We start from the raw sequence: 27,096 nt of genomic DNA, 5'->3' as shown, positions 1-27,096 counted from the left end.
TACACAAATTAATCCTGAACTTCCCACTATGATGTTTGAATTAGGAAATGGATAACATGTATATTTCTCACAGAGCCATTCCTGGCCCCAGAACCAATTCATCTAGCATCTACCATTATTCTTCCCTTTTCTTGTACAGAAGCCTCTTATACAGCAGACTACATGTGCTGTGCTCTAAGCTAGATAAATAATTACTATTTGCAGTTTTTCCTTTTTAGATTATCTTTTTTATCAAAGCAACTGATTATGAACTAACTTGACCAGATTCCTTTACACCCTCTTACCACCTTCCAACCCATGCTGAAGTTCTCTTCAAAAACTACCTCGTACCTTTATTTTTCTTTAATTTTTTAAAATGTTTATTTTTGAGAGAGAGAGACAGTGTGTGAGCTGGGGAAGGGGCAGAGACAGGGAGACAGAATCCAAAGCCCTGGGGCTGAGCTGTCAGCACAGAGCCTGATGCGGGGATCGAACTCAGGAGCTGAGACTATGACCTCAGCCGACGTCAGACTCTCAACTAACTGAGACACCCAGGTGCCCCCTAGTACCTTTAAAAGCACATACCATTCTCTAGACTCAGGAGTTAACTCTAGAAACTATAACTGTAATGTAGTTGCTTCCCAAAAGTGCTTAGAATATCTAACTTGGTGTAACAGGAAAAAGAGGAGACTTGGCATATGTGAATTTCACCACTTACCCTAGCTAGTTTAGCTTGAGCAAATTACAGTCAAGCCCTTAGGTACCTCATCAGAAATATGCTTCAAAAATCCACTTGCCATTACAGTATCTCATCAATTTTTTGTGACACACCGGAGTGTACAATGCAGCAGATGCTAAATAAGTCCTAACTGAATCTAAATATTTCATGGATTCATTCACAACCAAACTCGAGAACAGGGCTTAGAACACATTTTAAGATTTCCCATGGCGTTTGGAATACTATTAGGCTTTTAGGAAGTGCTCACAAGTTATTTCGGCTTAGCTAAATTTGATATAAACCATTATGGTAGATAAAGCACCCATTTGCTAGGTTAAGAGAAGAACTTCCCTTAACTCGGATGGTCCTAAGTTGCTAAGAGCCATGGAAATCTCAAATTTCCCAATAAAATGGCTTAGGCTGACTCTTAAAGATGATTAAATTGAACAGACTCAAAGCATCTGAGTGCAAAGCATCTCCTCCCATAATTATGCACCGAGATTCAGACTAAATACTAGCTTGACACGTAGTAAGCGCTCCATAAATCGTAGCTATTATTAAGACGCATCCCAAACGGAGAGAAGACGGAAGGAGGAAAAAGAACGGAGGCTGTCAGTCACAAGAGGTCGAAAGGTGTCCCTGGCCTGTGACCCGGAGGCCTTTAAGCACCTGGGTCTGCGGGATCCCTGAGGAACCGGGGACCGAAGGAGGTCAGCGGCCTCCCCTAAAGGTCAAGGTTCTTGCAGGCACGTTTCCTGCCGGGGCTGGAAGTAGAGTCGGAACGCCCCCGCGAGAATCTGTATCCCGAAGCCAGAAGCACCGCCTGCCCGTAAACCGCGCGGGCTCCGGGAGAAGGGGGTTGCCCCTGTGCCGCAGCCTGCACGAGCAAAAACCCGGCCACGTCCTGCAGCCCCAAACCTTAGGCGCGGACCACCGGGACCCTCCCGTTCCGAAACGCCTCAACGCAGCCCGACCCTCGATACTCACACTCACAGCCGACCCCTCCTACTCCATCAGGCCGCCAAGATCCCGGCGAGGGGACTCCCTGAGGCCCCCCCACTCAGTTTTGGGTCCGGCGGCCCACTCCGGACCCCTCCCCGCCGGGCACCGCCGCCGCCGCCGCCAGCGCGCAGGCGCACACCGCCACCGTCACGCTCCCCCTTTTTTTTTCCCTTTGCTGTCCGCCTTTCTCAATAATCTAGCTTTATTTGAACACATGAGAGCGAACAACGGACACAGGGGAAAGAAGCTTTACGCAAAAAGAAAGATCAAAGGCCGGCAGGCAAGCTTGAGGAAGTTACTCTGCTGCACTGAACTCAGTTGTGACTAGCCTTCGTTCCTTTTTCTTTCTCTTTGTTCTTCCCCGGCCTTCCTTTTGCTTCTACTCTCTTCCTAAATCCCCAGCATTCCCTTTATGTAGTGGCAATTGTTTAAGCTACATTTCCAACCATTCCTGCCTTGGAAAATTTACTGAAATTTAATGGATGTTGCAAGAGCTTGAGGACAGACAGATCTGAGTTCAAATTTTGATCTAGCCGCTAGTAACTTATGACTTCGGGCAAATTACAAGTTTTCTTGGAACCTCAGTTTCTTCACAGTTAAAATTAGGATAATGCTATCTCTCAGGGTGTTGCTAGGATTAAAAGACATAATATAGGTCACGTTCCTATCCATGAATGGGTGCCTGTCAAAGAGCAAATACATGAATACCAATGATTATATTTTTATTAATATTTAATATATTTATTTTCTTTATTAAACTTAGCCCATACATATTCCCTATTTTAGTGACTACAAATAATCAGATAAACCAAGTTACATTAGGATTAATAATGTTGTGAAGTGTTACTCCTCCCATATTATTGAGCTTCTGATAATGTCTATGTTTAACAAGACCTGCAATACCTAAAATCAAAGCAGCACCTTCATCTATGTGTAAGTCCAGACTTGCTTCGAACCCCTTTTTTCTTTTTATGTTTTTGTTTTTTTTTTTTTTTTTTGAGAAAGAGAGGGAGCACGCACACAAGCAGGGGGAGGGAAGAGAGATAGGGGGACAAAGGATCAGCCAGCTCTGCACTAACAGCAGAGAGCCTGATACGGGGCTTGACCTCACAAATTGTGAGATCATGACCTAAGCGACGTCAGACACTCAACTGACTGAGCCACCCAAGCGCCCCCAGATTTGCTTCTAAAGGATTGAGGAACTATTCCATTGTGTGTTTGTGACATCACAATTCTTCTAAACACTGAAGGTCTGAGGTATGCTGCTCATTCTACTCTCCTTTAAAGGCATGCAATGGAAGGACTACTTTACCCTATAAGCTGAGGGCCATAGTCCAAAGAAAAGCTTGTAGAAGACCAAGGTCAGCCATTGGTGAGCATCAAGGTAATCCTAGATCAGGGTTTCTTAACCTTGGCACTATTGATATTTTGGAGATGATTCTTGGGCTGTCCTATGCATTGCAGGATACTTAGCATTCCGGGATACTAAATATCTGTAGTATCCCCTTTATATCCGCCACCCCAATCCCTGTCGTCTTGACAATCAAAAATGTCTCCAGACACTGCCAAATGTCCGCTCAAGGGCAAAAATGTTCCTGATTAAGAACCATGGCATTACACCATGGATAAATACACCATAAATAAACTCAACCATACATTTTGTCCACTTCTGCCTATAAGAAGTGATTGGTGCTTGAGAAAGCCACACACCAAGATAGAAGAGGGAGAGTTCATTTTTACCAATCTTATACAGGCCCTTGACACTGCTTACCAGTCCTCCAGTCTTTCTCTGATCAACTTGTTCTGTCACTTTATACAACCATATTTGAAAACTTCTCCACTTTCCTTAAAACCCCCAACTCCTTTTCTATTAGCAAATGACCTCATCTCCTATTTCACAAAGAAACAGAGGTCATCAGATGAGAACTTCTTTAACTTCCTGTTACTAAACAGACACACTTACAGACACATACTTCCTCTTATTATAATTGAGGAGATATCTTTATTTCTCTTCCAACACCATTCCTCCCACCAGTACTTTGGATTGTCTCTACTCTTATTCTCTCAAGATCTTTACCTACTAACACTTCTGTTTATTCAACTATTTTTTCCCCTCAGTTGTATGTTGCCTATCATGCTCAAGTTTCTCCTGTCTTAATTCTAACAAAAATCCAAACAACAGAAACAAAAACTTTGACCTCTTGTCTGTCAAGGCCTAACTTTCCAAAAGCATTTTATAACCTCTCCCCACTTTTGCACCTCCCCTCTCTTGAAATTGCTGCAATCTATCTTTCAACTTAATCATTCCACCACATAGCTTTTACTAAGATCACCAATGACCTCTGTGTTACAATATACAAAAGATATTTCTCAGGGTTCACTTTCCTTGACCCTTAGAAGTAGATTCCTTCGAAGTGCTGTTATTATTTTTTTTTAATTATTAATTTCCAGCACTGTGCTCTATTCTTAGAGGTACCCAGAAGAGTTCCTGGACCTGTTTAAAACCCTTCAATGGATTTCTGTAGCTATAGTATAAAGTCCAGGCTCACTAATCCAGAAGTGCAAGACCTACCAAGATCTAGCCCGTTGCCGACTATTTAAAGGTTATTCCCCACTTCACCTGGAGATACACGATGAGCTCTAAGCCTCTCAGCAGAATGAACTACAAGGAATTTACAGAAAGTGCTATGTTCCTAATGGCAAAGGCTGTTTCCGCAGGCTGGAAAACTATCACCCTCTATCCCAGACTTCTGGGAGAATTCCTACTTAGCCTTCCTGATTGAAAAGTCGCTTTCTCTGGGAACCCTTCCAGACATTCCTAAGGATAAGGCGCAGCTTTCATTGTGCACCGACTCCGCCTCGGACTTCCTGATGCCACTCACTAAATTCTACCCACTATTATTTGTTTACATGTCGATCTCCAATCTAGATAGATCAAAAGACCCTGGAGGGCAAGGAAGGCATTCTTGTCTCCTTTTCTTCAGCAATCATCCAGCAGATGGTTTGCCCTCGACAAATGTTTGTTGCATGAATATATCCCACCTTCGGGAGGGATTCGAATTATCCGGTTAACGGGCGACTCCCCAGGCTCTTCGCCTGCGTGGCAGGGAGATTTAAACCCCTCAGACGGTGATTGGCTCCGGCTCCAGGGGTGTGTCCTCGCCCGCGCGGCCGGGGAAGTGCGCAGGCGCGTGGGCCCGGCGCGCGCAGGCGCTAGGAGGACGCAGCTCCAAGTCCGGTCTGGGGGTGTCCGAGCCGCTGCGGCGCGAGAGGAGTGGCCGGAACTGGTTGGTGAGCTTCCAGGAGTGGGGTTGAGGGAGCTAGTCGGGTTGAAGATTGGGATCAGGTCCCAAGAAGAAGGTGTATTATTGTGTTTAAAAGTTCGTGGGGTCGGGCTTAAGGGGAGGGGGAAGTGCTCTTGCCTCTACTGGGCAGGTCGGGCCCAGAGCAAGGACGCGAGGCGCCAGGAAACTACCGAGGGGCGGCGGAGGAAGGGTGGTGGGGTGGTGGTTCGTTGGGCCCCTCCTCAAAACCAAGCAGAGGTAAACTCCCACTCCCTCTCCTCTACAGTGTTGCTGTGGTCGTGATTAGAAGACTGTACGGTGACCACAAGTGATCAGATAACTCTGAACTAGTTATTTGAAGGTCTCTGAGGTTCGTGGCATTGGAGAGTCCATGCTCTCTAGGAAAGTCCATTCTTACCTCGTGGCTGTACTGCAGACTCACGAAGGATCCGTAAAAAGAATTTCACAGTTCCAGCCTGGAGTTGTTGTGGGTAGGGGGAGAGTACTGGAAAGTACTGTTTCATTTCAACCTTTTTAAAGTTATTAATCACTACAGTATTAGGAGAGGTACATGAGAGTAGAGAAAACCGAAAGACGTCAAAGTTGGGAAAGGAAGATGAGAAGGGAGTGTCGTTTTGCCTTTTGCTAGTCATCTTCAGGGAGTAGGTGGACGACTGGAGAGGGCTGTTTGGATACTGGTAGCTTCTGACAGCGTTCCCTTGGCCATGTGAAAATAATATAGCTTCTTAGTAGCAGATAGTTCATGAATTGAGAGGAATATTATTCCATGTGCCCTTAAGACTGGCTTTCAGATGTGCAGGTAAAATACGGTCAGGTAGAAATGGTTCTCCCACGTTCTTGCCTAGCCTGGAAAATACCACACTTTAAATTCATGGGACCTCATTAGCTAGAATACTTTGAAATCTAACCTTAAAATATTTCATAGTAAGGTTTTTTAAAAATAATGTTTCTTCCATAATCACAGTTGATGCCTAAAGCATCTAATGAGGTTAATTGTCTTTTGTTCCTTTGGCAAGAGGTAATGAGAAAGAATATATTCATATAGATATTAGAAGAAACACTTCTCACAATTACCATGCTCCTTTGACAAATGATGTGAAAGTGAATGAAATGATCATGCAACAGCCTACAGCTCAAATATTTATCAGTGTTAGTAGGCTTTTTATTTTTGTTTTTTGGTTTTTGGGGGGTGGGGTGCTTGTGGTATATGGGTATACACTAGAAAATTGCTGTTTTCCTAGTTCCAGGATAGCAGTGGATTATTGTGCCATTATTTTCTTAACACTCTTTCCCATAGACACTATTCTTAACAGTATAACACTCTTTCCTGTAAATAGTAGTGTTTGCTTAAACATAGTAGCTAGCTCACTTAACTAAAGGTCACACCTTTTCTAATTATTCGGAACACAGCCTTGAACCTAGATGGAAGCAGGTAAACAAAGAAACAGCCCCAAGTTGTTCATGGGACAACTGTCAGTATTTCACCGATCATGTACCATACCACCATTGTAAAATTTGCCTTTTAGAAGATCATCTGCATTATTTCATGTTTTTAATAGATTTGTTTTCAACATTACACTTTTCCAAAGTGATAATCTGTGAAATCATGGTTTTTATGTATTTTATTCCCTTTTCTAGTATACATTATAATATACATGTAACTTAAATACGTAACTATTGCTGGGGGCATCTGGGTGGCTTAGTCGGTTATGCATCTGACTCGATTCTGGCTCAGGTCATGATCTCACAGTTCATGAGTTTGAGCCCCACATTGGGCTCTGCACCCCCTTCCCCATAAGTAAATAAACATTTAAAATAATGAAAAATAAAAACTATTTAAATACATAACTATTGCTTATATAACAGCTGAAATCATCTTGTGTTCTTACTCTGCACTCTGGAAAATACTGCTTTGGAACTAACCTACTCAGTCTATTTTTAAAATTTTTTTAGAGAGAAAGGGCACAAGTGATCGAGGAGGCAGAGAGAGAGAGAGAGAGAATCCCATGAAGGGCAGAGAAAGAGAGGAGAGAGAGAAGCGGAGCTCATCTGAAGTGGGGCTCGAATTCACAAACCTTGATATCATGACCTGAACTGAAGTCAGATGCTTAACCCTGAGCCACCCAGGCACCCCATAACCTACCCACTTTAAAATTAAGGATTGGTTTAGGCCACTGGACCCAGTGATGGCATTCACTGTTGTGACACAATTCTAGCAAACTTACTTATCTGGTCTCACCAGATGAAAGTAGATGAGAATAGCAAAAGGGAAAAAAGAGGATGTTAGCTCTTTGACATTTTAGTGAAATCAGCTACGGTTTGGTTTTTTTCTTCTGAATTAAGGTGCTTTCTTTCTTCCTTTCGTTCCTGTGTTTTAAACATTCTGGAAGAGTGTTTTTTAGTTGTGTTTATACTTAGCGTTATGTATATTTATAATATATGATGTTGCTTGCATCCAAAAGTGCTGAACTTTTTGATTCTAGTGCCATATTTTGTTTGTAGCTCTGTAGATTGAGAGAGGACTAGATGACAAGGACTGGTCTTTTCTTTGTTGTGGTGGGTAGAGACTTGACACAGATGGATCCAGTGCCTCCCAACAATTGGAGGAAGTGGATTGTAGAGCCAGGAAACAGCATGTACTGTTCTTTTTGTAAGACTGGGGGTGGAGGTGGGGTTCTATTTGCCCTCATTTAAATTCACTGACATTTTGGTTTTGATTTCAATTTAGGTTGTATTGCTACTAAAATATTTATATCACTGATGAGTGTATTTTTCTGGAATCCCCTCATCATATTGATTTTTGTGAGATCTCTAACTTGGATTTAAATTTATTTGAACAATGCTTTGATAATGGAGATTACATTTAGGTGGCCTCTTAAAGCTTATAAAATAAAATTCCCAACTTCTTTGTAGAGTATACAAAGCCCTTCACAACCTGTCTCCTGTGTCTCCCCACCCTACCCACTCTGTACACACATACATACAATATATTACTGCATATGTAATATAAGGACTACTGAGTCCTTACATTGTGACACTTCTTTGATAGTGCAAAATCACAATTTTTTTAGGGTTGATCATGCTTGGATTTTGGTTCCCAAGTCAAAATCACAAGAGATGTTTAATAACTATTAGGAAAAATTATAGTAGCTTTGTTGAGCACTATAAACCATGCCAGCCAAGGTTTAAATGCTTTGCATGAATTAACTCAATCCTTATAATGCTCAAATAAACATTATATTCTCATTTAATGAAAACTGAAGTACAAAGAAGTAAATTAAACAATAGGATTTAAAAACATTATGCCTCCAAGTATTGGGCATTTAACCACCACACTGTATTGCCTGTTGTATAAACAAGAATGTGTGTCACTCTTTTAACCTATTGTGAGGAGATATTTTCCGGGGACCTGAGTGCTACTGTTCTCTATCTCTGGCATATGATTCCTGTTGTCAGAATATTTGAGAAGCTAGCCAGAAAAATTCTAGGTGAACTTGGACTCGGAGCCAACATACCTGGATGATTTGGGTAAATACTTTATTCAGGCAAGGTGAAGCTTTGTGCCTACCTCACACTTGCTGTCTCCTTAGCAGATAGCATTCCTAAGTCTGCCAGATTGTATGTCCTTCCAACCTGGAGAATGAATGCTGCATTCTTGAGCCTTTTTCCTAACTCCCATAGAGCATTCCTTTTCTTTTTCCATAGCCTTTCTTTTCAACAGTGTGATTCAGTTCAACAATGTGGTTGTAATCACATATAGATCTACCTCCCTAGAATTATGTTCTGGTCACTTAGAATAGAATTAGGGAAGTTCCAGGACTTGACAACTAGGTGTTGGACATCAGCAATTAAGTTATAAACTGTGCTTCTGTAAAGATGAAGTGTAATTTTGATCTTTTGATTCCTGACTTTCAGTGGTATTTTCTCACTCAGTATGGTTTCTGTCTTGAATCATGTGCTTCAGTGCCCTTTGAAACCAAGATGTTTAATAGATATGATTTAGTGGTGTACTTCTTCTATTTACATAGTTTTTGAGCTTCATAAGAATGGTTAAAGTTGTTCCCATAGAAGGAAGTAGAAAAGAACCTTGAGAGAGGAAGTAAAAGGAGGAAACTAATCTTAACATAAGTAAAGCTCTCATCTAAATGCCTTCAGAAATTAAATTTCCTAATCAGAGCATGGACTCTTTTTGGTATAACCTAGAGTATTTTGAATATTTTGAAATACTGTACACCTGTACTTTTTGTGTGTGAGCATCCTTTCCTTCTTCCTTTTAAATGTCTCGTTAAAAATGGGGCACCTGGGTAGCTCAGTCTGTTAAGCGTCCGACTTCGGTTCATGTCATAATCTCGTGGTTCGTGAGTACAAGCCCCGCATCTGGAGCCTGCTTCAGTTTCTGTATCTCTCTCCCTGCTCCTCCCCCACTCACACTCTGTCTCTTTCTCTCTGTCTCTCAAAAATAAACAAATATTAAAAAAAAATGTTCCCTTACTTGATAGCAAATACTTGAAAAATGTTTGTGGAATGAATGAAGAGGGATGTATTCTGGGACTGGGATTTCTTTCTGCCAAGCCTCCAGACTAGGTAGGCTGCTGACTCTCCATCTACCAGCATAAGGGAATTCTCAGCTCTTCTGAGGCCGTCACCATAGCTAGATGTCACCACATTCTCTTCCAACAAACTTGGCCTTGTTTTCCTCTTCAGTTGGGCCCTGGTCTGGCATGCCCTCCTAAGACCACAGGTTTCTGCTAATAACTGCTTTTTCTTAGACTCTCCATCCACCAGTGTGAGGGAATTCTCAGGTCTTATGGGGGAGTCACCGTAGCTAGATATCACCACATTCTCTTCTGACAACCTTGGCCTTGTTTTCCTCTTCAGTTGGGTCCTGGTTTGGCGTGCCCTTCTAAGACCACAGTTCTCTTCTGAGAACTGTTACCTCTTCAGTTATCATCAGGTCTGTTCCAAGAAGGACCACCCCCATCCCCTAGGAAGGATTACGTATTATGGAAAGAGCCAGAAGTATTGCATTTTATTCTCTTAGCATAAATAAGTTAGACTAGATGACCTCTGAGGTTTATTTTCAGAGACTATTCTCTGAGATAAGAATTGAACAGAAACTTTGTTCCCATATAACTGATTAAGCAGAAATTTCAGTAGGTTAGTAGTTTCCAAGTCATGTTCCATGGAACCCTTGTTCCTTGGGATTAATAAAAATGTTCTTTGAAGGAAAATTTTTGTTTTTAGGCTTTTTTTTTCCTTAAATATTTATTCATTTTTGAGAGGGAGAAAGGGGGGGGCGGTGAGGGACAGAGGATCCGAAGCAGGCTCTGCGCTAACAGCAGTGAGCCCCATATGGGGCTCAAACTCACAAACTGTGAGATCATGACCTGAGCTAAAAGTTGGATGGTCAACCAACTGAGCCATCCAGGCACCCCTAAAGGAAAGATATTTAGGTCATTTACATTTGACTGAGATAGCCACAGTTAAACAGATTTCTTTGTTGCTTCAGGACTTCTGATTTCCAGCCAAGAATTTAATTAGCCAGCCAGTTTTTAAGGGCAAATATAAAACTAGGAGATGGGGAGGTATAAGAGCTAAATATGTTCATTGTAGAAAGTTTGTGGGTGATATCCAGAATTGAAGATATGAAGCATATGATTTAGGAATTTGGGATTAAACACTGGAACAACTAATACTGTTGAAAATTTTGCCGTTGGGGTCCTGGGAGCAATAATTGCTTTGGGGTATGAGGGAGGGCAGAGGAATTGCTATTTATTACTGTTGTGGAACTATTTGACTTCTCAAACCATGTACATATATAGATTTCATTAAAATAAAATATAGAAGAACCCAAATCTTCAAAAATAATTTTAGATGGCTAAATAATATTCCATCATGTAGTTATGCCATAATTATTCAGTCAAATCCCCTATCATTGGTTCCTTTGTGGCTTAGTGGCCACATTGGTTCCTTAGTGGCTTCCTTTTGTTTTGTTTTGTTTACATTATAAATAATACTGGAATTGGGATGCCTGGGTGGCTCAGTCTATTAAGCATCTGACTCTTGATTTTGGCTCAGGTCATGATCTCCTGGTTCATGAGATCAAGCCCCAGCCAGGGCTCTGTGTTGACAGCGCAGAGCCCACTTGGGATTCTTTCTCTCCCTCTGCCCTTCCCCTGCCCGTTCTCTCCCTCCTCCCACCCCCCCGCCGAAAATAAATAAATAAATAAATAAATAGATAGATAGATAAATAAATAAAACTGGGGCTAATGTATCTTTGTATCTGTGATTTACTTCTACATTGTTAAGAACAGAACAAGGCCAAAGAGTAGGAATAATTTAAAATTTTCTTGTATATATTGCATTATCTTTTGAGAGTTTTGGTTTTTAAAAATCATCATTTTATTCTAAACAGTGGTCAAGAAAACTTTAATTTTATAGGTGCGGGAATTGAACTACCCACAGACATCCTGAATGCTAAAAAAAAAAAATACTATTTATATCACTATTTCTTGTGTCATTTGGAACTTGCAACATTTTTTATCTTTTAGAGTTTTTCACTATCAATGATTTATAGTTATTGCATAGACTTGCTGTTAATGTAGTTATAGAGTAATAGAGTATTGTGAAACCTATCTATAAAACCAGTATATGTTTACAACTTTTTGGGAAGGGGGTGAGGGATTGGGTTAAATAGGTAATGGGGATTAAGGAGTATACTTGTCGTGATGAGTACCAGGTGATATATGGAATTATTGAATCATTATATTGTACACCTGAAACTAATATAACACTGTTAACTGGAATTAAAATAAAAACTTACAAATAAAATCCTTTTAAAGAAAATTTAGAAAAGTGGCACCTGGGTGGCTAATTGGTTAAGCGTCTGATTCTTGGTTTCAGCTCAGGTCATGATCTCACGGTTTGTGCATCTGAGCCCCACATTGGGCTCTGCTCTGCCAGTGCGGAGCCTGCTTGGGATTCTCTCTGCCCCTCCCCAACTTGCACTGTCTCTATCTTTCTCAAAATAAATTAATTAATTTTTAAAAAGATTCTTTAAAGAAAATTTAGAAAATGCATTATTGTGTAAGGCAAAATCATCTGTAAAATTTTAAAAATATTTTCATTCCATCTCATTTAAGCTGGGGTGGGCATTTTCATTTTTGGCCTTTATTTATTTTATTTTTTTAATGTTTATTTATTTTTGAGAGAGACAGAGACAGAATGTGAGTGGGTTAGGGGCAGGGAGAGAGGGAGACACAGAATCTGAAGCAGGCTCCAGGCTCCAAGCTGTCAGCACAGAGCCTGACACAGGGCTTGAACTCACGAAGCATAAGATCATGACCTGAGCTGAAGTTGGATGCTCAACCGACTGAGCCACCCAAGCGCCCCAATTTGGCCTTTAGTATTTAAACTATACACATTTTTTAATGTGGCATTAAGATTTATTGGTAGAAAATAATGGTGCTTAACCTGTATAATGACCATTTTAAGTCTCAAAAAACAGTTCAGCGTTTTCAGATACACTAACATGTAAATAATGATTTTGATGTTGCCTTCTTTAAATTTCACTTTCTCTTGTACTAGTTATTAATTACAGCCAGAAGTGCCAATTAAAAAAGGTTTTTTTCTTGGGGCACCTGGGTGGCTCAGTTGGTTAGGCGTCTGACTTTGGCTCAGGTCATGATCTCAGGCAGTTTGTGAGTTCAAGCCCCATGTTCGGCTCAAAGCTGACAGCTCAGAGCCTGGAGCCTGCTTCAGATTCTGTCTCCCCCTCTCTCTGCCCCTCCTCTGCTCATGCTCTGGCAATAATAAATAAACGTTAAAAAAAAAATTTTTTTTAAGTTTTTTTCTCTCCTTGACAGAAAGAAAACTTGGACTGTTTTTCCTTTTAAAGATGTGGAAAGGCATGTTTTCAGAATTCCAAGAAGCTGTTTTAAATTTTTTTTAAGTTTTTATTTATTTAACTAATCTCTGCACCTCATGTGGAGCTCGAACTCACAACCCCAAGATCAAGAATTGCATGCTCCTGGGGTGCCTGGGTGGCTCAGTCGGTTGAGCGTCCGACTTCGGCCCAAGTTGTGATCTCAAGGTCTGTGGGTTCGAGCTCCACGTCGGGCTCTGTGCTGACAGCTCAGGGCCTGGAGCCTGCTTCCGATGCCGTGTCTCTCTCTCTCTCTCTCTGCCCCTCCCCTGCTCATCTGCGCGCACGTGCTCTCTCTGTCAAAAATAAATAAACATTAAAAAAAAATTTTTTTTTTTAATTGCATGCTCCTCCAACTGAGCCAGCTAGGCACCCCACCCAGAAGTTGCTTTAAACACAAACGATACTTATATCTGAATAAAGAAGTACGTTGGGTTTATTTCTTGACGTGGTTGTTCTATCCTCTTTTCCAGCTACCATTTTTCTTTCTGGAGAAGAAAGGAGGGGATCCTTTGAACATAAAGTACAAGTTTTGTATTTCAATGGTGCCTACTCTATAGATAGCTACTATCAATTATTTTAAGTGAATCTCCATATTTTATGCTATGGCAAAAAATTGTTCGGCATAGGAAAAGCTACAAAATTAATGATTTCTTTCTTCCTTTTGATTCTCACTCATACTGTTTACTTTTACTTGACTGCTACTTCCAAATATTCTTTCTCTATCCTGAAGTTTTTTTTTTTTCTTTTCAATTTTTTATAAATCGAGGTATAATTCACATAATGTTAAAGTTCACTATTTAAAGTATACAACTTAGGGGCGCCTGGGTGGCTCAGATGGATAAGCGTTTGACTTGGGCCCAGGTCATGATCACGTGGTTCACGGCTCAGAGCCTGGATCCTGCTTCAGATTCTGTGTCTCCCTCTCTCTTTCTCTGCCCCTCTCCTGCTAGTACTGTCTCTCTCTCTCAAAAATAAACATTAAAAAAAGTTTTTAAAGTAATAAAGTAAACAATTTAGTGGCTTTTAGTATATTAATAATGCTGTGCAGCTATCATCACTAATTCCAAAACATTTCTGTCACCTCCAAAACAAGCCCTGTACCTATCAGTAGTTAGTCCTTTCCCTTTTTCCCCCATCCTCTGGCAGTCACTAATCTACTTCTTGTCTCTATGGATTTGCCTATTCTGGACATTTCACATAAGTGACATCATACTATACGGGTCTTTTGTATCTGGTTTTGTTAATTGAATGATGCTTCCAAGACTCATACATGTTGTAGCATGTAGCATTCCTTCTTACGGCTGAATGATATTCCATTATGTGAACATTTGGGGTTTTTCTGCTTTTTGACTATTAGCAATAATGCTGCTTTAAGCATTTAATGTACAAGTTTTCATGTGGATGTGCATTATCATTTCTCTCTAAAGTACCTAGGAATAGATTTGCTGGGTCATATGTAATTCAGTGCTTAACTTACTGAAGGCTAAGTTTTTCTTGTCCTGCATTGTTAAATGATACTTTTTTTCCCTCCCCTCCATTAGGTACCAGAATTATAACAGGGTAGGATATCATTGATAATACCTGACTCTACATTTTTAAAAATATCAACTTTGATCTAAAACTGGTTTTCAGGGGCACCTGGATGGCTCAGTCAGTTAAGCATCTGACTCGACTCAGTTTCAGCTCAGGTCATGATCTCGCGGTTTTGTGAGTTTGAACCCCATGTTGGGTTCGGTGCTGATGGTGCAGAGCCTGCTTGGGATTCTCTCTCTTCCCCGTCTCTCTCTAAATAAATAAATAAACTTAAAAAAATAAAATAAAAGATAGTGGTTTTCAGCCATGACTGCACATTGGAGTCACCTGGGAAGGTTTAACATCTACTGGCTCTCACCCCCCAGAGATTCTGATTCAAATAGTCTGGGTGTAGCTTGGGCCTCTAGGTGATGAGTGTAGCCAAGACTGGGAACCACTGTTGTAACATGTGCGCTAATCCTGGAGTTAGACTTGCTACTTGAAAAGGGAAAAGCAGGGACTTCATATATATGCATTTCTTCGGGCAAAGCTGCTACACATTTGAATGAGTTGACAATATATCTATTTTCCTCTTTTTAATATATGTAACAGCACATCCTCTGCATCGGTCCACCTAGATTTGAATCTGGCTCTTGGTGACCTTGCAAAAGTTGCTTAACCTCACTGTTCCTTAAGTTCCTACATCTGTAAAATGTGGAATTAAATAGTATTTGCTATGGACTAAATGTTTGTCTTCCTACCAAAATTCATAGGTTGAAATCCTAATTCCTGGTGTGATGGTATTTAAATGGGTCTTCTGGGAGGTGCTTAAGCCATGAAGGTGGATCCCTCATGAATGGGATTAGTGCCTTAGAAAAGAGGCTCTGGAGAGCTCCCTAGCCCCTTCCACCATGTAAGGCATTAGGTTTGCACCAGAAAGAGGGCCCTCATGAAAATATGACCAGTGCTGGCATGTTGAGCTTAGTCAGACTTATAGCCTACAGAACTATAAGAAGTAAATTTCTGTTGTTAATAAATCGAGTCTATGTTGTTGTTTTTTATAGCAGCCTAGATGGATTAAGAGAGTATTGTAAGGATTAAAGGAATGTGTGTGTGTATATCTATAATACACATATGTATTTTATTTCTTAGTATAGTGTCTTGCATGTATAATGGTTTATAAGCATTAACTTGTAGTTGTTACTCTGAATCTTCTCAATCTTCTACTATCTAGATTTACAAAATGGTGAGTAAAGATTATTAAAAGCTAGCTGCCATTAAAAAAAACTTATGTATATGTTGGATACTTTCATAATAATTCATAGTAAAAAGTTGATTAGCATAATGACCTTCATGTATTATTCACCCAGCTTCAACAGTCGTGGCCAATCTTGTTTCCTCTGTACTCCCAGCCATTTCCCCACCTTTGAATTATTTTAAAGCACATTCTACAGATTACCTATTAAATGGCTTCTAATTTTATACATTTTCTTTGAATCCCTGAGGATTCTCATTGTTGGTAGGAAGGTTAGAGAAGGAGAATACACTGGAGGTGAGGGGCCATGGCAGGAGTTTGGCTGTATTCCAAGATGAAGTTGTAAATTCTCTGTTCCAGCTAAGTTCTCTGCCTCTTTTTGAACTCTGCGTTATCCACCTCTTAGTATTTTGCCGTGAAAGTACTAAGAACTTATTCAGAGCTCATTAGAACCCATTTCTGCCACCTAATGTGAATGAAGTATGGTTCCCAGCCAAACTTTAGCAAGGGCCTTTCCTCTAAACATCTGTTAGCAGAATGTTTTGGACAATCGTTCTGTATCATTTCTATACCTTTGTGGTTTGGACAATCGGTCTGTATCATTTCTATACCTCTGTATCATTTCTATACCTTTATATCATCTGTGAATGGATGGAAATATTTCCACAAATACATTTACTGTGAATATGTACCAACAGAAGATTTCTCTCAAGAGAGGCTAAGAATTGATCATTATGCTTATGAAATGTGGTCTAAAATTAATTCCTTGTCTTTGTTTTCTCCAGTCTTATAAGTCTGTTTTCTTGGTTGTCATAAGCTGTCATATTTGTGATGAAAATAAATGAATGAAATTTAAAAGTAGTATAACTACAATGCAGATCATTTGGTAAATTGGGAAAAAAAGAAAAATCACTCAATTTTACCACCACAGCCATTAGTTATATTTTGATGATTTCCTGCTAGACTTTTTTATACCCATATTCTTTGTCTCAGTAGTTATAGCAAGTATTTGACTTTTTTAAGTCTTACTTTGTTCAGTTTATATAATAACCTTCAACATTTTCTGTAGTTTTGTGTTTGCTTGGCCTTAGCCAGAAAAAAAAAAAACAAACCAAAAAAAAACATTTCAGGGCAGTTTTTAATTTTTTAGACATGCAAACTATATATATATTTGTCTAGATAAGTACCTATCATCCGGAAACTTGGTTTAATTTAAACCTGCTTAATATCTGTCTTGACATGTGCAGACTCATGACTGGCCTGAAAATAGTTCAGATACATAGCTCATACAGTATTATCAACTTCAGTATTCAAATGTAGCCTCAAAGATGGAACAATTAATATTTAGTAGCTATTTTCAATTACATTTACATTAATGTCACTTATATTTAACATTGTTTGGCTTTTCTTTTGCCTATGTCTTTCTGCTTCCCTAATAATATTAAAATAATGACTCACACTTGAATACCAGCCATGCATCAGGCACCAATAATAAGCACTTTGTATGGATCACCTTTTTTTAATCCTCACAAAAAGAGCCTGTTATCTCTATTTTACAAATGCAGAAACCAAGTCTTAATAGATGTAGCTGACTTGCCCGAGGTTATACAACAAATACATTTTGGGGCCAGAATTTGAATGCTGGAGTTCCTATGCTAACCTGCTATGAACAGAAATTTCCACTTGATACAAATACATTGATTATCAAACTATGCCAAAAAGAACAACAGATTTTATCATACAATAATAAACTATATGGGTGTAACTTGTAGAGCAACTTATATTGTGATTAAGAAGGAATAAGTCATGAAGCTAACTTGGTAGAATATTTTAATGCAAAATCTTTGCTTTCCAGTATAAAATGAATTATTATATAAAATCACTGGTATATTCTTAGCAGGACACTGAAATGGGTGGTGACTTAAAGTGTTGTGTGTGAGGTGCTTGGCTGGTTGAGTTGGAAGAGCATGCAACTCTTGATCACAGCGTTGTGAGTTTGAGCCCCAGGTTGGGTACAGAGATTACTTAAAAATAAAATCTTTAAAAATAATAGCAATGATAAAGTGCTGTACTTCCATTACTTCCTGATTATATTTATTATATATTATATATATATATACTTCCTGATTTTTATCAGTGAAGACATCGAACTCCTGTTGATTCAGTTCTAAGACTTTTTTCTTTATATCCCTTATTCCCAATAGTATTATTTTCAAAGTTAATGTAATTTCATTAAAAAAATTTTTTTTAATGTTTATTTTTGAGAGAGACAGAGCACAAGTGGGGGAGGGGCAGAGAGAGTTGGAGATACAGAATCCAAAGCAGCCTCCAGGCTCTGAGCTGTCAGCACAGAGCCCCCCAACACAGGGCTCGAATTCCTGAACTGTGAGATCATGACCTGAGCTGAAGTTGCATTCTTAACCAACTGAGCCACTCAGGCACCCCTAAATTAATGTAATTTCAGATTCTTAATTATTTTAAAACAGCTGAAAACCATGATAACTTTTGTCTTTCTAGTTCTTTCTTTAATTTTGTTTTTAAGACTTTATTTTCAAGTAATCTCTACACCCAACGTGGAACTCACATTTACAACGTCAAGATCAAAATTTGCATGCTCTATTGACTGAGCCAGCCAGGCACCCCAGTTCTTCCTTTAGTTTAACTGTTTTTGAGTCTGTTGAAGAATTTTTATGGTTTTATTATATGTATATTATGTATATTATATATTTATATTAAATTTCAGAATGAGCCATCGGGTAGGGTAGTTAGTCTATTTTCTGATATTCAACAGTTCTCATAACATCTGATGTTTGTTAAGGGAAGATGCATCCAACAGTAAGACTAGTTACCAGACCATGAACTATCTTTGGTTTCAGGGTATCCATACTTGAATAATAAGTCTGCTCAAAAAGAAAACAAAACAAAACAAGACAAAAAACAGGGCACCCAGGTGGCTCAGTGGATTGAGCGTCTGACTCTTGATTCTGGCTCAGGTCATGATCCCCGGGTTGTGGGACTGAGCCCTGTGTTGGACTCCTCATTGAGTGTGGAGCCTACTTGAGATTCTCTCTCCCTCTGCCCCTTTCCCCCCTACTCCCCTCAGTCTTGCACTCTCTCTCTCTCTCTTAAAAATAAAAATAATAAATCATGGGGCGCCTGGGTGGCGCGGTCGGTTAAGCGTCCGACTTCAGCCGGGTCACGATCTCGCGGTCCGTGAGTTCGAGCCCCGCATCAGGCTCTGGGCTGATGGCTCGGAGCCTGGAGCCTGTTTCCGATTCTGTGTCTCCCTCTCTCTCTGCCCCTCCCCCGTTCATGCTCTGTCTCTCTCTGTCCCAAAAATAAATAAAAAACGTTGAAAAAAAAAATTTAAAAAAAAAAAAATAATAAAAATAAAAATAATAAATCAGCTCTTTACTGATTCAGTCACCCTGGGCAAATTACTGGAACCTTATTTTGCCCATCTATAAGGTGGCATAGTAAAGATGATATATATAAGTACTTAGTAGGGTACATGATATATAGTAAGGTACTCAGTGAACATTTCTTCTTCCCCACTCCAAAGTTTATAAAAAGAAATTAAGGTAAACTAGGAGTCTTCTAGTAGGCCCAAATTAACCAAATTAAGGGAGATACAGTGTAAAAGTGCTAGGGAAACTCTTGCTTTTATCTTTCAAAGGGAGCATATACTACACTCACAATTAGCATAGTATATTAAGTTCCAGGAATATTGACAAAAATGACACATATTTAACCTGTTAGATTATATATAAGAAGACTAAGGTTTTTTTTAATAAAAAAATTTTTTTTATATTTTAATTTTACATTTAAGAGAGAGACAGAGCACAAGCAGGGGAGAGGCAGAGAGAGAGGGAGACACAATCTGAGTAGGCTCCAGGTTCCGAGCTGTCAGCACAGAGACGTGGGGCTTAAACTCACGGACCACAAGATCATGACGTAAGCCAAAGTCAGATGCTTAACTGAGCCACCCAGGCACCCCGAAGACAAAGTTTAATGGGATATTTGTGTCAAGAGACATTTCATTTTCCTTCCCCTCCCCCAGCTTTAATTTAAAAAACTTTTTTGTGTGTTTTATTTTTGAGACAGAGACAGTATGAATGGGGGAGGGTCAGAGAGAGAGAGAGGGAGACACAGAATCTGAAGCAGGCTTCAGGCTCTGAGTTGTCAGTACAGAGCCCAACACAGGGCTTGAACTCAGGAACTGTGAGCTCATGACCTGAGTGGAAATTAGACGCTTAACCGACTGAGCCATTCAGTTGCCGCTCTAAGCCCCCCCCCCCCCCGTTTTTTTTTTTAAGTTTATTTACTTATTTTGAGAGAGAGAGCAGGGAAGGGGCAGAGAGAGGAAGAGAGAATCCTAAGCAAGCTTTGCACTGTCAGCATGGACCCTGACATGGGGCTCAAATGCATGAACTGTGAGATCATGACTTGAGCTGAAAGCAAGAGTCAGTGGCTTAACTGACTGAGCCACTAGGCACTCCCTCTAATTCTCATTACTACAACATTCTGAGTAGTCTTTTCCTGACTCCATAAGGAAAAACTCCTGGAGATAATAATAAATATGAGTAAAGCTATGTAACTAATTCTAGGTTGCACCCTGCCTGATGCTTCAGAGCAGTTTAGTAAAAGCTAATAAGAGCTTTGGAAGTATTGTTGCTTTGTCCTTCCCCTATAATTCTGCTTTGTCTCTCTTACTCCCTTTTACTGTAACCATGTGTTCAACACCCTCAAGAATCCAGAGTAGAGGTCTTAGGCAGCTGTGTTCTGATATCAGCTTGTCAAACGTGTGTGAGAACTTTACATAAGTCTGTTTCTTGTCTTGTGCGCCATCTGCTCAGGGGAGGAAAAAAAGAAATACTAGGCAGAATTTTGAGTTCACCAAAGGTTGTGTCTCTCAAAATGAGTCCATTGCCATGCCAGGAGTGATTCTTCATTTCTGCCTCCCAGCTGTATCTGCCTTCGTGTGTGTGTGTGTGTGTGTGTGTGTGTATAATTAGAAGGAATCTTCTAGTTTGACAGAGGTCAGTTTTACATTCAAGCCTCTCCTTCAACCTACGTGTTTTGCCGATTTTCACTAGGATAGGAAGATAGCAAATAGGAGTAGAATTATGAAATTATACAAAATTGAGAGATCTGGGCATCATATGCCCAAAATACATTCCTACCCATGGGACACTGTATTGGGAAACTTGACTAAGGATGTCACTTCCAGGCACTGCTTGATTAGCATGTATTACTTTTCATATCACTTTTTTGTTCTATTGGGCATTGAGGAGGTATAGACAACTTTGGAGCATTCTGCCTGGTAAGAGCAGGCTTTGAAAGGTATCTTCTTGGGGCTCTGAAAGTAATAGAGAAACAAGTTACCTGGGAAGGCAGATGAGGTATTATAGAAATGAAAGGTGTACAAAAATCTGAAGGTGAGAGATTACAAAAACAACTTTTCTTTTCATAATTGTAACTACAAAAGATTGGCACAAGAGAAAACTGTAGCATGAACATATCTCTGATAAAGCTAAAGGGTCAAACAAAGTAATAAAGCATGTGGTCCTATTTATGCTTCTACCTATGAATGAACAGTTCTTAATTCAAGAAAGACCTTGTATCTTGATTATATATCTTAGTACATGAACCTTTTGCCAGAACCAGAGTCCTACAGTGGCAAGCAAGATATGAAATTAAATCTGTAGCTTTTGCAGTAATACTTTTTATTACTAATAGTAATTAATCATTTTTTCATGAGCATTAAAGGCTTTAATAAAGGTTCAAAATCTTAATTAAACCTAAAACAGCCACGATAGGAGTTAATAAATAAACAGGACTCCAAACGCAGTGCCTTTCTGTACTGAGAATATAATATTGTTGTTTTTGTTTTATGAGTGATGATTCTACTAAAAGTGATGGTTAGTTATGGATGTGACTAAAAAGATCTGTGTGTGACTAGCAAGCCATTTCAGATCATACACTTGTAATGGCAATTTTTGCTTTGTGTTTCTAGTGGATAATTGCAGGCTTAGTGCTACTGGTATATGTAGCTTTGTTTCTAAAATCTACGTAAATATTTTGAGAATACACCTTGTTTTTCTGCTTGTGTGTTCATTCAGCACACATTTGCTGGAGTACCAACTGTCAGATCCAACATATTAGGTGTTAGAGATTTAAAAAAAAAAAAAAAAAAAAAAAAAAAAAAATATATATATATATATATATATATATATATATATATATATATATATATATATATAACAAAATCACTGTCTTCCAAGGATTTAGTCTAGTATATTCCTGGTTAACTAGGTTCCCTACCTGTCATTGAATATACTCCATGGCAGGGTGCCTCTCAACTTCAGCACTTTGACATTTGGGGCCAGTTAATCGTTTGTTGCGAAGGGCTGTCCCTAGGAGCATTATGGGATATTTAGCAGCATTCCTGGCCTCTACCTGTTAGATGCCAGTAACACTACCCACCCTCCTCAAACTCATGACAGTCATTACCCTTGTTCCCTGAGGGTAAATTCAGAACTTTATCTGTGTCACTGACACAGAGCTTTGGTAAAATTTGTTTTCAAAAATGTAATAACAGAAAAAAAATAACACAAAGCTAACAAATGTAATGACAGGAAAGCAACCTAGAGGTGTAACACAGTAGTTACTACTCCATATGACTTTTCAAAGAGGGATACACAACAGTAGTACTGAATAACAGCTAGTAACTGTTTTGTGTTTAGTTTGAATGTCTATGAATCTTCTCTTTCTGAGTTATGAGTTACTAAATTACTATGTATAGGAGAAAGAATTTTTACGTTTCTTAGGGACTTCACTAAAACAAGAAACAATATAATTGGAAAGGGAGAATCCACTGTGAAAAATCTGTTCTGAGTTCTACATTAACATTACCCTTTTCTTGTTAAGAATGAAAATAATTCATTTTCTCTAATTAATGGCCTGGACAACTGGCACATGTCTAGAATGTTTCCTGTGTTCTTCAGGCACATGACTTCGAATTTTGTTACTTTATTCATGGAATACTACCTAACTTAGACTCTTCACCTTATTGCTTTTCCGTATTCAAATAATGTGTGAAGAACATTTTATAACCAAGAATTCATTTTAATAATCTTTTAAAGCTTGTCTTCTAGTATGTGGTCCTCAAAGTAGAGAGACCACTTTCCTCTTTGAAATAGCATTTCACTAGAAGTCCTGAAACCTGAGTTTCAGGTTCTCCTCTGGTGCTAATTAGCATTTAACCAACTATTTATCCTTCCTTGGCCATAATTTCCTCACCTGTGATAGATAGCTAGCTGGATAAAGATACAGATAGGTTATTTTATCCTGTTTTCCAGATAAGTATCCTGAATTCCATAAATCCATACTCTTTGCTCAAACTTTTTTATATCCTTATTATTACAGAATATCCACGTTTCAGTTTCTGTGCTTATCAAAAGTTTTAATTCATCATGGATAATCTGTCATCAGAAGAAATTCAGCTGAGAGCCCACCAGGTTACTGATGAGGTAAATATTTTACTTGGAATAAGTCATTTTCTTTTTTTAATTTTTTAAAAATGTTTATTCATTTTTGAGAGACAGAGACAGAGCACGAGTTGGGGAAAGGAAGAGAGAGCGGGAGACACAGAATCCGAAGCAAGCCCAGGCTCTAGGCTGCCAGCACAGAGCCCTATGCAGGGCTCGAACTCAAGAACCATGAGGTCATGACCTGAGCCAAAGTCGGATGCTTAACCGACTGAGCCACCTGGGCACCCCAGCAGTTCTCTTTCAGTTGAGGGATGAAAGGACCTTCTTAGAAGTCCATTTTGACCTCCCCGTCACTTTATGTCCAAGAATGCATTTGCCTCAGAATGCCATTGCTGGCCCCTTAGTTTTTCAGCTCACCAAAAGCTAAATAAATGAAAGCAATTTGGGGTTTTTTGGGTTTTTGTTTTTTTTTTTTTTTAGATAGTCATTGTTTAACAATTACTTACAACAAAATACTCTAGAGGAATTGAAAACATTTAATTTAACAGAATTTCTGATGTCTGTGTTATATACCTTGATTTCTGCCTACATTAAACTTTTATAAATACCATTAAATTTACCCTCCAAATTTTCTCTCATGGAGCACCTGGTAGGAAGAAAATAACTAAAATTATAGTGCTCAACTTTATTTTTTTGTTTTGTTTGTTTATTTTAAAGGGAAGGTTGGGTGGGCTGGCAGTATCTAAAAATAGAATAGCATCATGAATATATGATCAGGTTTTTCTTTCTTTTTTTTTTTTTTGGCTACATATTTTAGAATACTAAAACCCTATATTTTTCCCTAGTCTCTGGAAAGCACAAGGAGAATGCTGGGTTTAGCCATTGAGGTAAGAAAGAAACTTTAATCATTAAAGTTAAGTACAGAAATTGTATAAGAGGGATCTTGATAGCATAAGCTGGGATTTCTGTTAAGAGTCAGAAGGATATGGTATCAGTAAGCTTTATTATTTGAAACAGCAGTTGCTGAAATTGTCAAACCATACACTAATGGACCTTTTTTGTTTCTCCCATTGACAGTATTAGAATGTGATAAGGAAGATCAATTCACCATGAATTAGTGATTTAATTTTATTGGGGCATGGTGAATAGTTAAAAGTTGGTTTGGGATATTAGTTTTCTCTGTAGCTTTAATCCTCTGAGAACTTAGGTTTCTAAATGATTATCTCTTGCTATTAGGCCTTGTAGTCTTTGTTTCTGTTGCTTTTGTTTTTTAGTGCTATCAGCTTTTTTCCCTTCTTTTAGTCTCAGGATGCAGGAATCAAGACTATCACTATGCTGGATGAACAAGGGGGTGAGTTGCAGTCATTGGCAAAAACCCTTGATTTGACTTAGAATACCAGAAAGCCCCTTCAAATCAGCCATGTTGAAAATTAAGCCTTGGGGAGTGCCTTCTCTGTGTAAGATAAAAGTGATAGGTTTACTTTTTTCTGAATTATGTCGTGTTAATTGCCTATTTGAGGTGGGGATGACAGTGCCCAATTGTATACCAAGTACTTGTCCAGTAGCAGGATTTATTGTGTGCATTTGTCATAATGTACATTAGATACTATGATATTCTTGCATTCTTTTCAGAAATCAGGTTAAGACCTTAAACAGGTTTAGATTTGGGTGAGCTTGGAAATATTCTATTTGAGTTGCCCCTGAGCAATCTGGCCTAATTTTTTTTTTTTTTTTTTTTTTTTTCCACTTTTGAGAGAGAGAAACAGGGTACAAGTGGGGAAGGGGCAGAGAGAGAGGGGGACACAGAATCTGAAGCAGGCTTCAGGCTCTGAGCTGTCAGCACAGAACCCGACACAGGGCTTGAACTTGTGAACCATGAGATCATGACCTGAACTGAAGTCGGACACTTAACCGAATGAGCCACCCAGTGCTCCTCTGGCCTAGTTTTTATTAGACTTAACGATAGCCCTCAGGTTTTGAACTTATCCAGAGATAAAACACTAGGGACCTGGTCTGGTCAAAGTATACTTTATTTGGTTTCAGGGGTGATCTCTAAAAACTCTCACATGCTCCTCTTACACAAATTTCTTTAGAACAAATCCTCCCACAGTAAGAGGCCAGCTGCCTCAAAATCAGTTTGTGAAAGATTGTTTTCATGTTGGACAATATGTAGTACTTTCTGGCTCTGATACAGTCACTGGGATGATGGATGATTGGTGGATTCAAAATTGAGGTTTGCTATTCATAATAATAGTGTTTTCTGGTTGGCACTGGGACTGTAAAACAAAATGTAACTTCCCCACCTTATTCTTAGAACAACTAAACCGCATAGAAGAAGGCATGGACCAAATAAATAAAGACATGAGAGAGGCAGAGAAGACTTTAACAGAACTCAACAAGTGCTGTGGCCTTTGTGTCTGCCCATGTAATAGGTGAGTTGAGAAATCAAGATCTTTTTAAAATTAAAGTGAGAGCATCCCCACCCACCCCTCCGATAAGGTCAGAGGTGTGACTGGGCCTATATACGGAACTTTGTGAGATAAACTTAAGCTATTTTTCCTTCAGGCAGATCAACCTTTTCATGAAAATGGGCATGTTCACTAAAAACCATGGCCTAAATTTGGTCTTTTCTGGGATCAAGTCGCAATTTCATTTTTTAATAATGTATGAAATATAATGGAGGAAATTTACATCTGGATAATATATAGCAAGATGGAATTAGTGTCTTTTCCTCTCAAACAAAGAATATTAACAAAATATATATTTTATGGTAGGCACATGAGGAATTGCCAAGGGAGGAAAGGATTTGAATCCTGTCTTCAAAAGACCTACCATGTGGTTAGATATATGAGGAAGAATAGCAGAGAAGTAAAAAATAAATAATAGTGCTAGATCACATGTCAGCTAAAGCTAAGGGTACAGAACTGATAAAATTTGGTTTGGAGAAATCTTACAGGAGAGATCGGACTTGAGTTGGACTCTGAGTGTTAGAAGGATTTGGATGGACATGGAAGAACTAAGGGGCATTTTCCTAATGTAAACAGAAATTATAGAGAAGCTTGACTTAGCTGCATGATTCATATAGAGTAGAAGTGAAAAATAAGACATAAGTAGGCAGACTGAGGGGTTGATGGATTGGAGTGGAATATATAACTGCATACTAGGGGACTAGTTAGGAACCTTTTATAATCTAGGCCTGTGAGGTGAGGCCTTGTTAATGAGATTAGAGAAAAAAGTGTAAGTCAAAGGGAATTTATTTTAAAGCAATTGATTGTGTGTCAAACACAAGGAAAAATCAAAGAAGTCTGAAAATTTGAAGTCTCTGATAAACTAGGAGATGAAAAGTCTTCAAACTTTTTGTGTATGGTATATAAGATTATATTTGAAAGGGATTCATTGTTTTTGGTCACTCCATTATGAATATTTAAATTCTCTACTTATTCTTTGGTAAACCAAACTCCATGGTGTTGACAATATTCTATGTATTTCAACCAAAATGAGGTTTTACCTAAGGCAGTCAACCATTATCTTCCCTTCTGTTTGTTAACGAAACAACTTTGAACTTTACCCTTAGTTGAAATGACAGCGTCTGGAAATTGAATGACCACCCTTACTGCTGAGAGAATTCATTTTTGAAGAGTTTCATAAACATTAGTACTTCATCTAGTTGTCTCAGCATTTTTACTTCTCAAAGGAGTTAGGAATGGGGGAACTTTTGTTATATTGCCATACTTATAGATGATTTTTCATGTGACAGCATTCTTAGCCATTTCTACCAAAGAATATAGAATTGTTTATTGGTCAGCTTTAGTGTTTTGGTCATAAGAAGTTAAGATTTGACAGTTTTGTCCATTGGCTTTCTATTTTAAGACAAATCTGTTGACCTGTTTGTACCTTGTTTGACT

The 27,096-nt window shown here is 39.0% G+C and overlaps 2 protein-coding genes across 10 annotated transcripts in view; one reads left to right on the top strand and one right to left on the bottom strand.

Moving 5' to 3' along the window:
• Nucleotides 1–1,843, bottom strand: part of ZNF106 (zinc finger protein 106) — a 60,501-nt gene extending 58,658 nt beyond the window's left edge. For 4 of the 5 annotated variants that reach the window (XM_060618809.3, XM_060618810.3, XM_060618812.3 and 1 more), the window contains exon 1: nucleotides 1,685–1,843. The gene's annotated coding sequence lies outside the window, so the exon portion shown is untranslated. The remainder of the gene's footprint in view (nucleotides 1–1,684) is intronic. The other variant, XM_060618814.3, reaches the window with a different exon arrangement.
• Nucleotides 1,844–2,993: 1,150 nt separating this feature from the next.
• SNAP23 (synaptosome associated protein 23) overlaps nucleotides 2,994–27,096 on the top strand; it is a 37,789-nt gene continuing 13,686 nt past the window's right edge. For 2 of the 5 annotated variants that reach the window (XM_060618838.3, XM_060618836.3), the window contains exons 1-5: nucleotides 4,857–4,990; nucleotides 23,127–23,230; nucleotides 24,037–24,078; nucleotides 24,494–24,542; nucleotides 25,506–25,623. In XM_060618838.3, coding sequence (XP_060474821.1) covers nucleotides 23,174–23,230; nucleotides 24,037–24,078; nucleotides 24,494–24,542; nucleotides 25,506–25,623 — 266 coding nt within the window. In that variant the 5' untranslated portion in view covers nucleotides 4,857–4,990; nucleotides 23,127–23,173. Of the gene's footprint in view, nucleotides 3,084–4,856; nucleotides 4,991–23,126; nucleotides 23,231–24,036; nucleotides 24,079–24,493; nucleotides 24,543–25,505; nucleotides 25,624–27,096 lie in introns of those variants that run through there. The other 3 variants (XM_078448534.2, XM_078448535.2, XM_078448533.2) reach the window with 3 other exon arrangements.

This window comes from Panthera onca, chromosome B3 (genome assembly GCF_046562875.1).
Source record: "Panthera onca isolate mPanOnc1 chromosome B3, mPanOnc1 haplotype 2, whole genome shotgun sequence".
Lineage (NCBI taxonomy): Eukaryota > Metazoa > Chordata > Mammalia > Carnivora > Felidae > Panthera > Panthera onca.
Note: the sequence above shows the minus strand (reverse complement) of the source record. Positions and strands in the feature narration are given on the sequence as shown.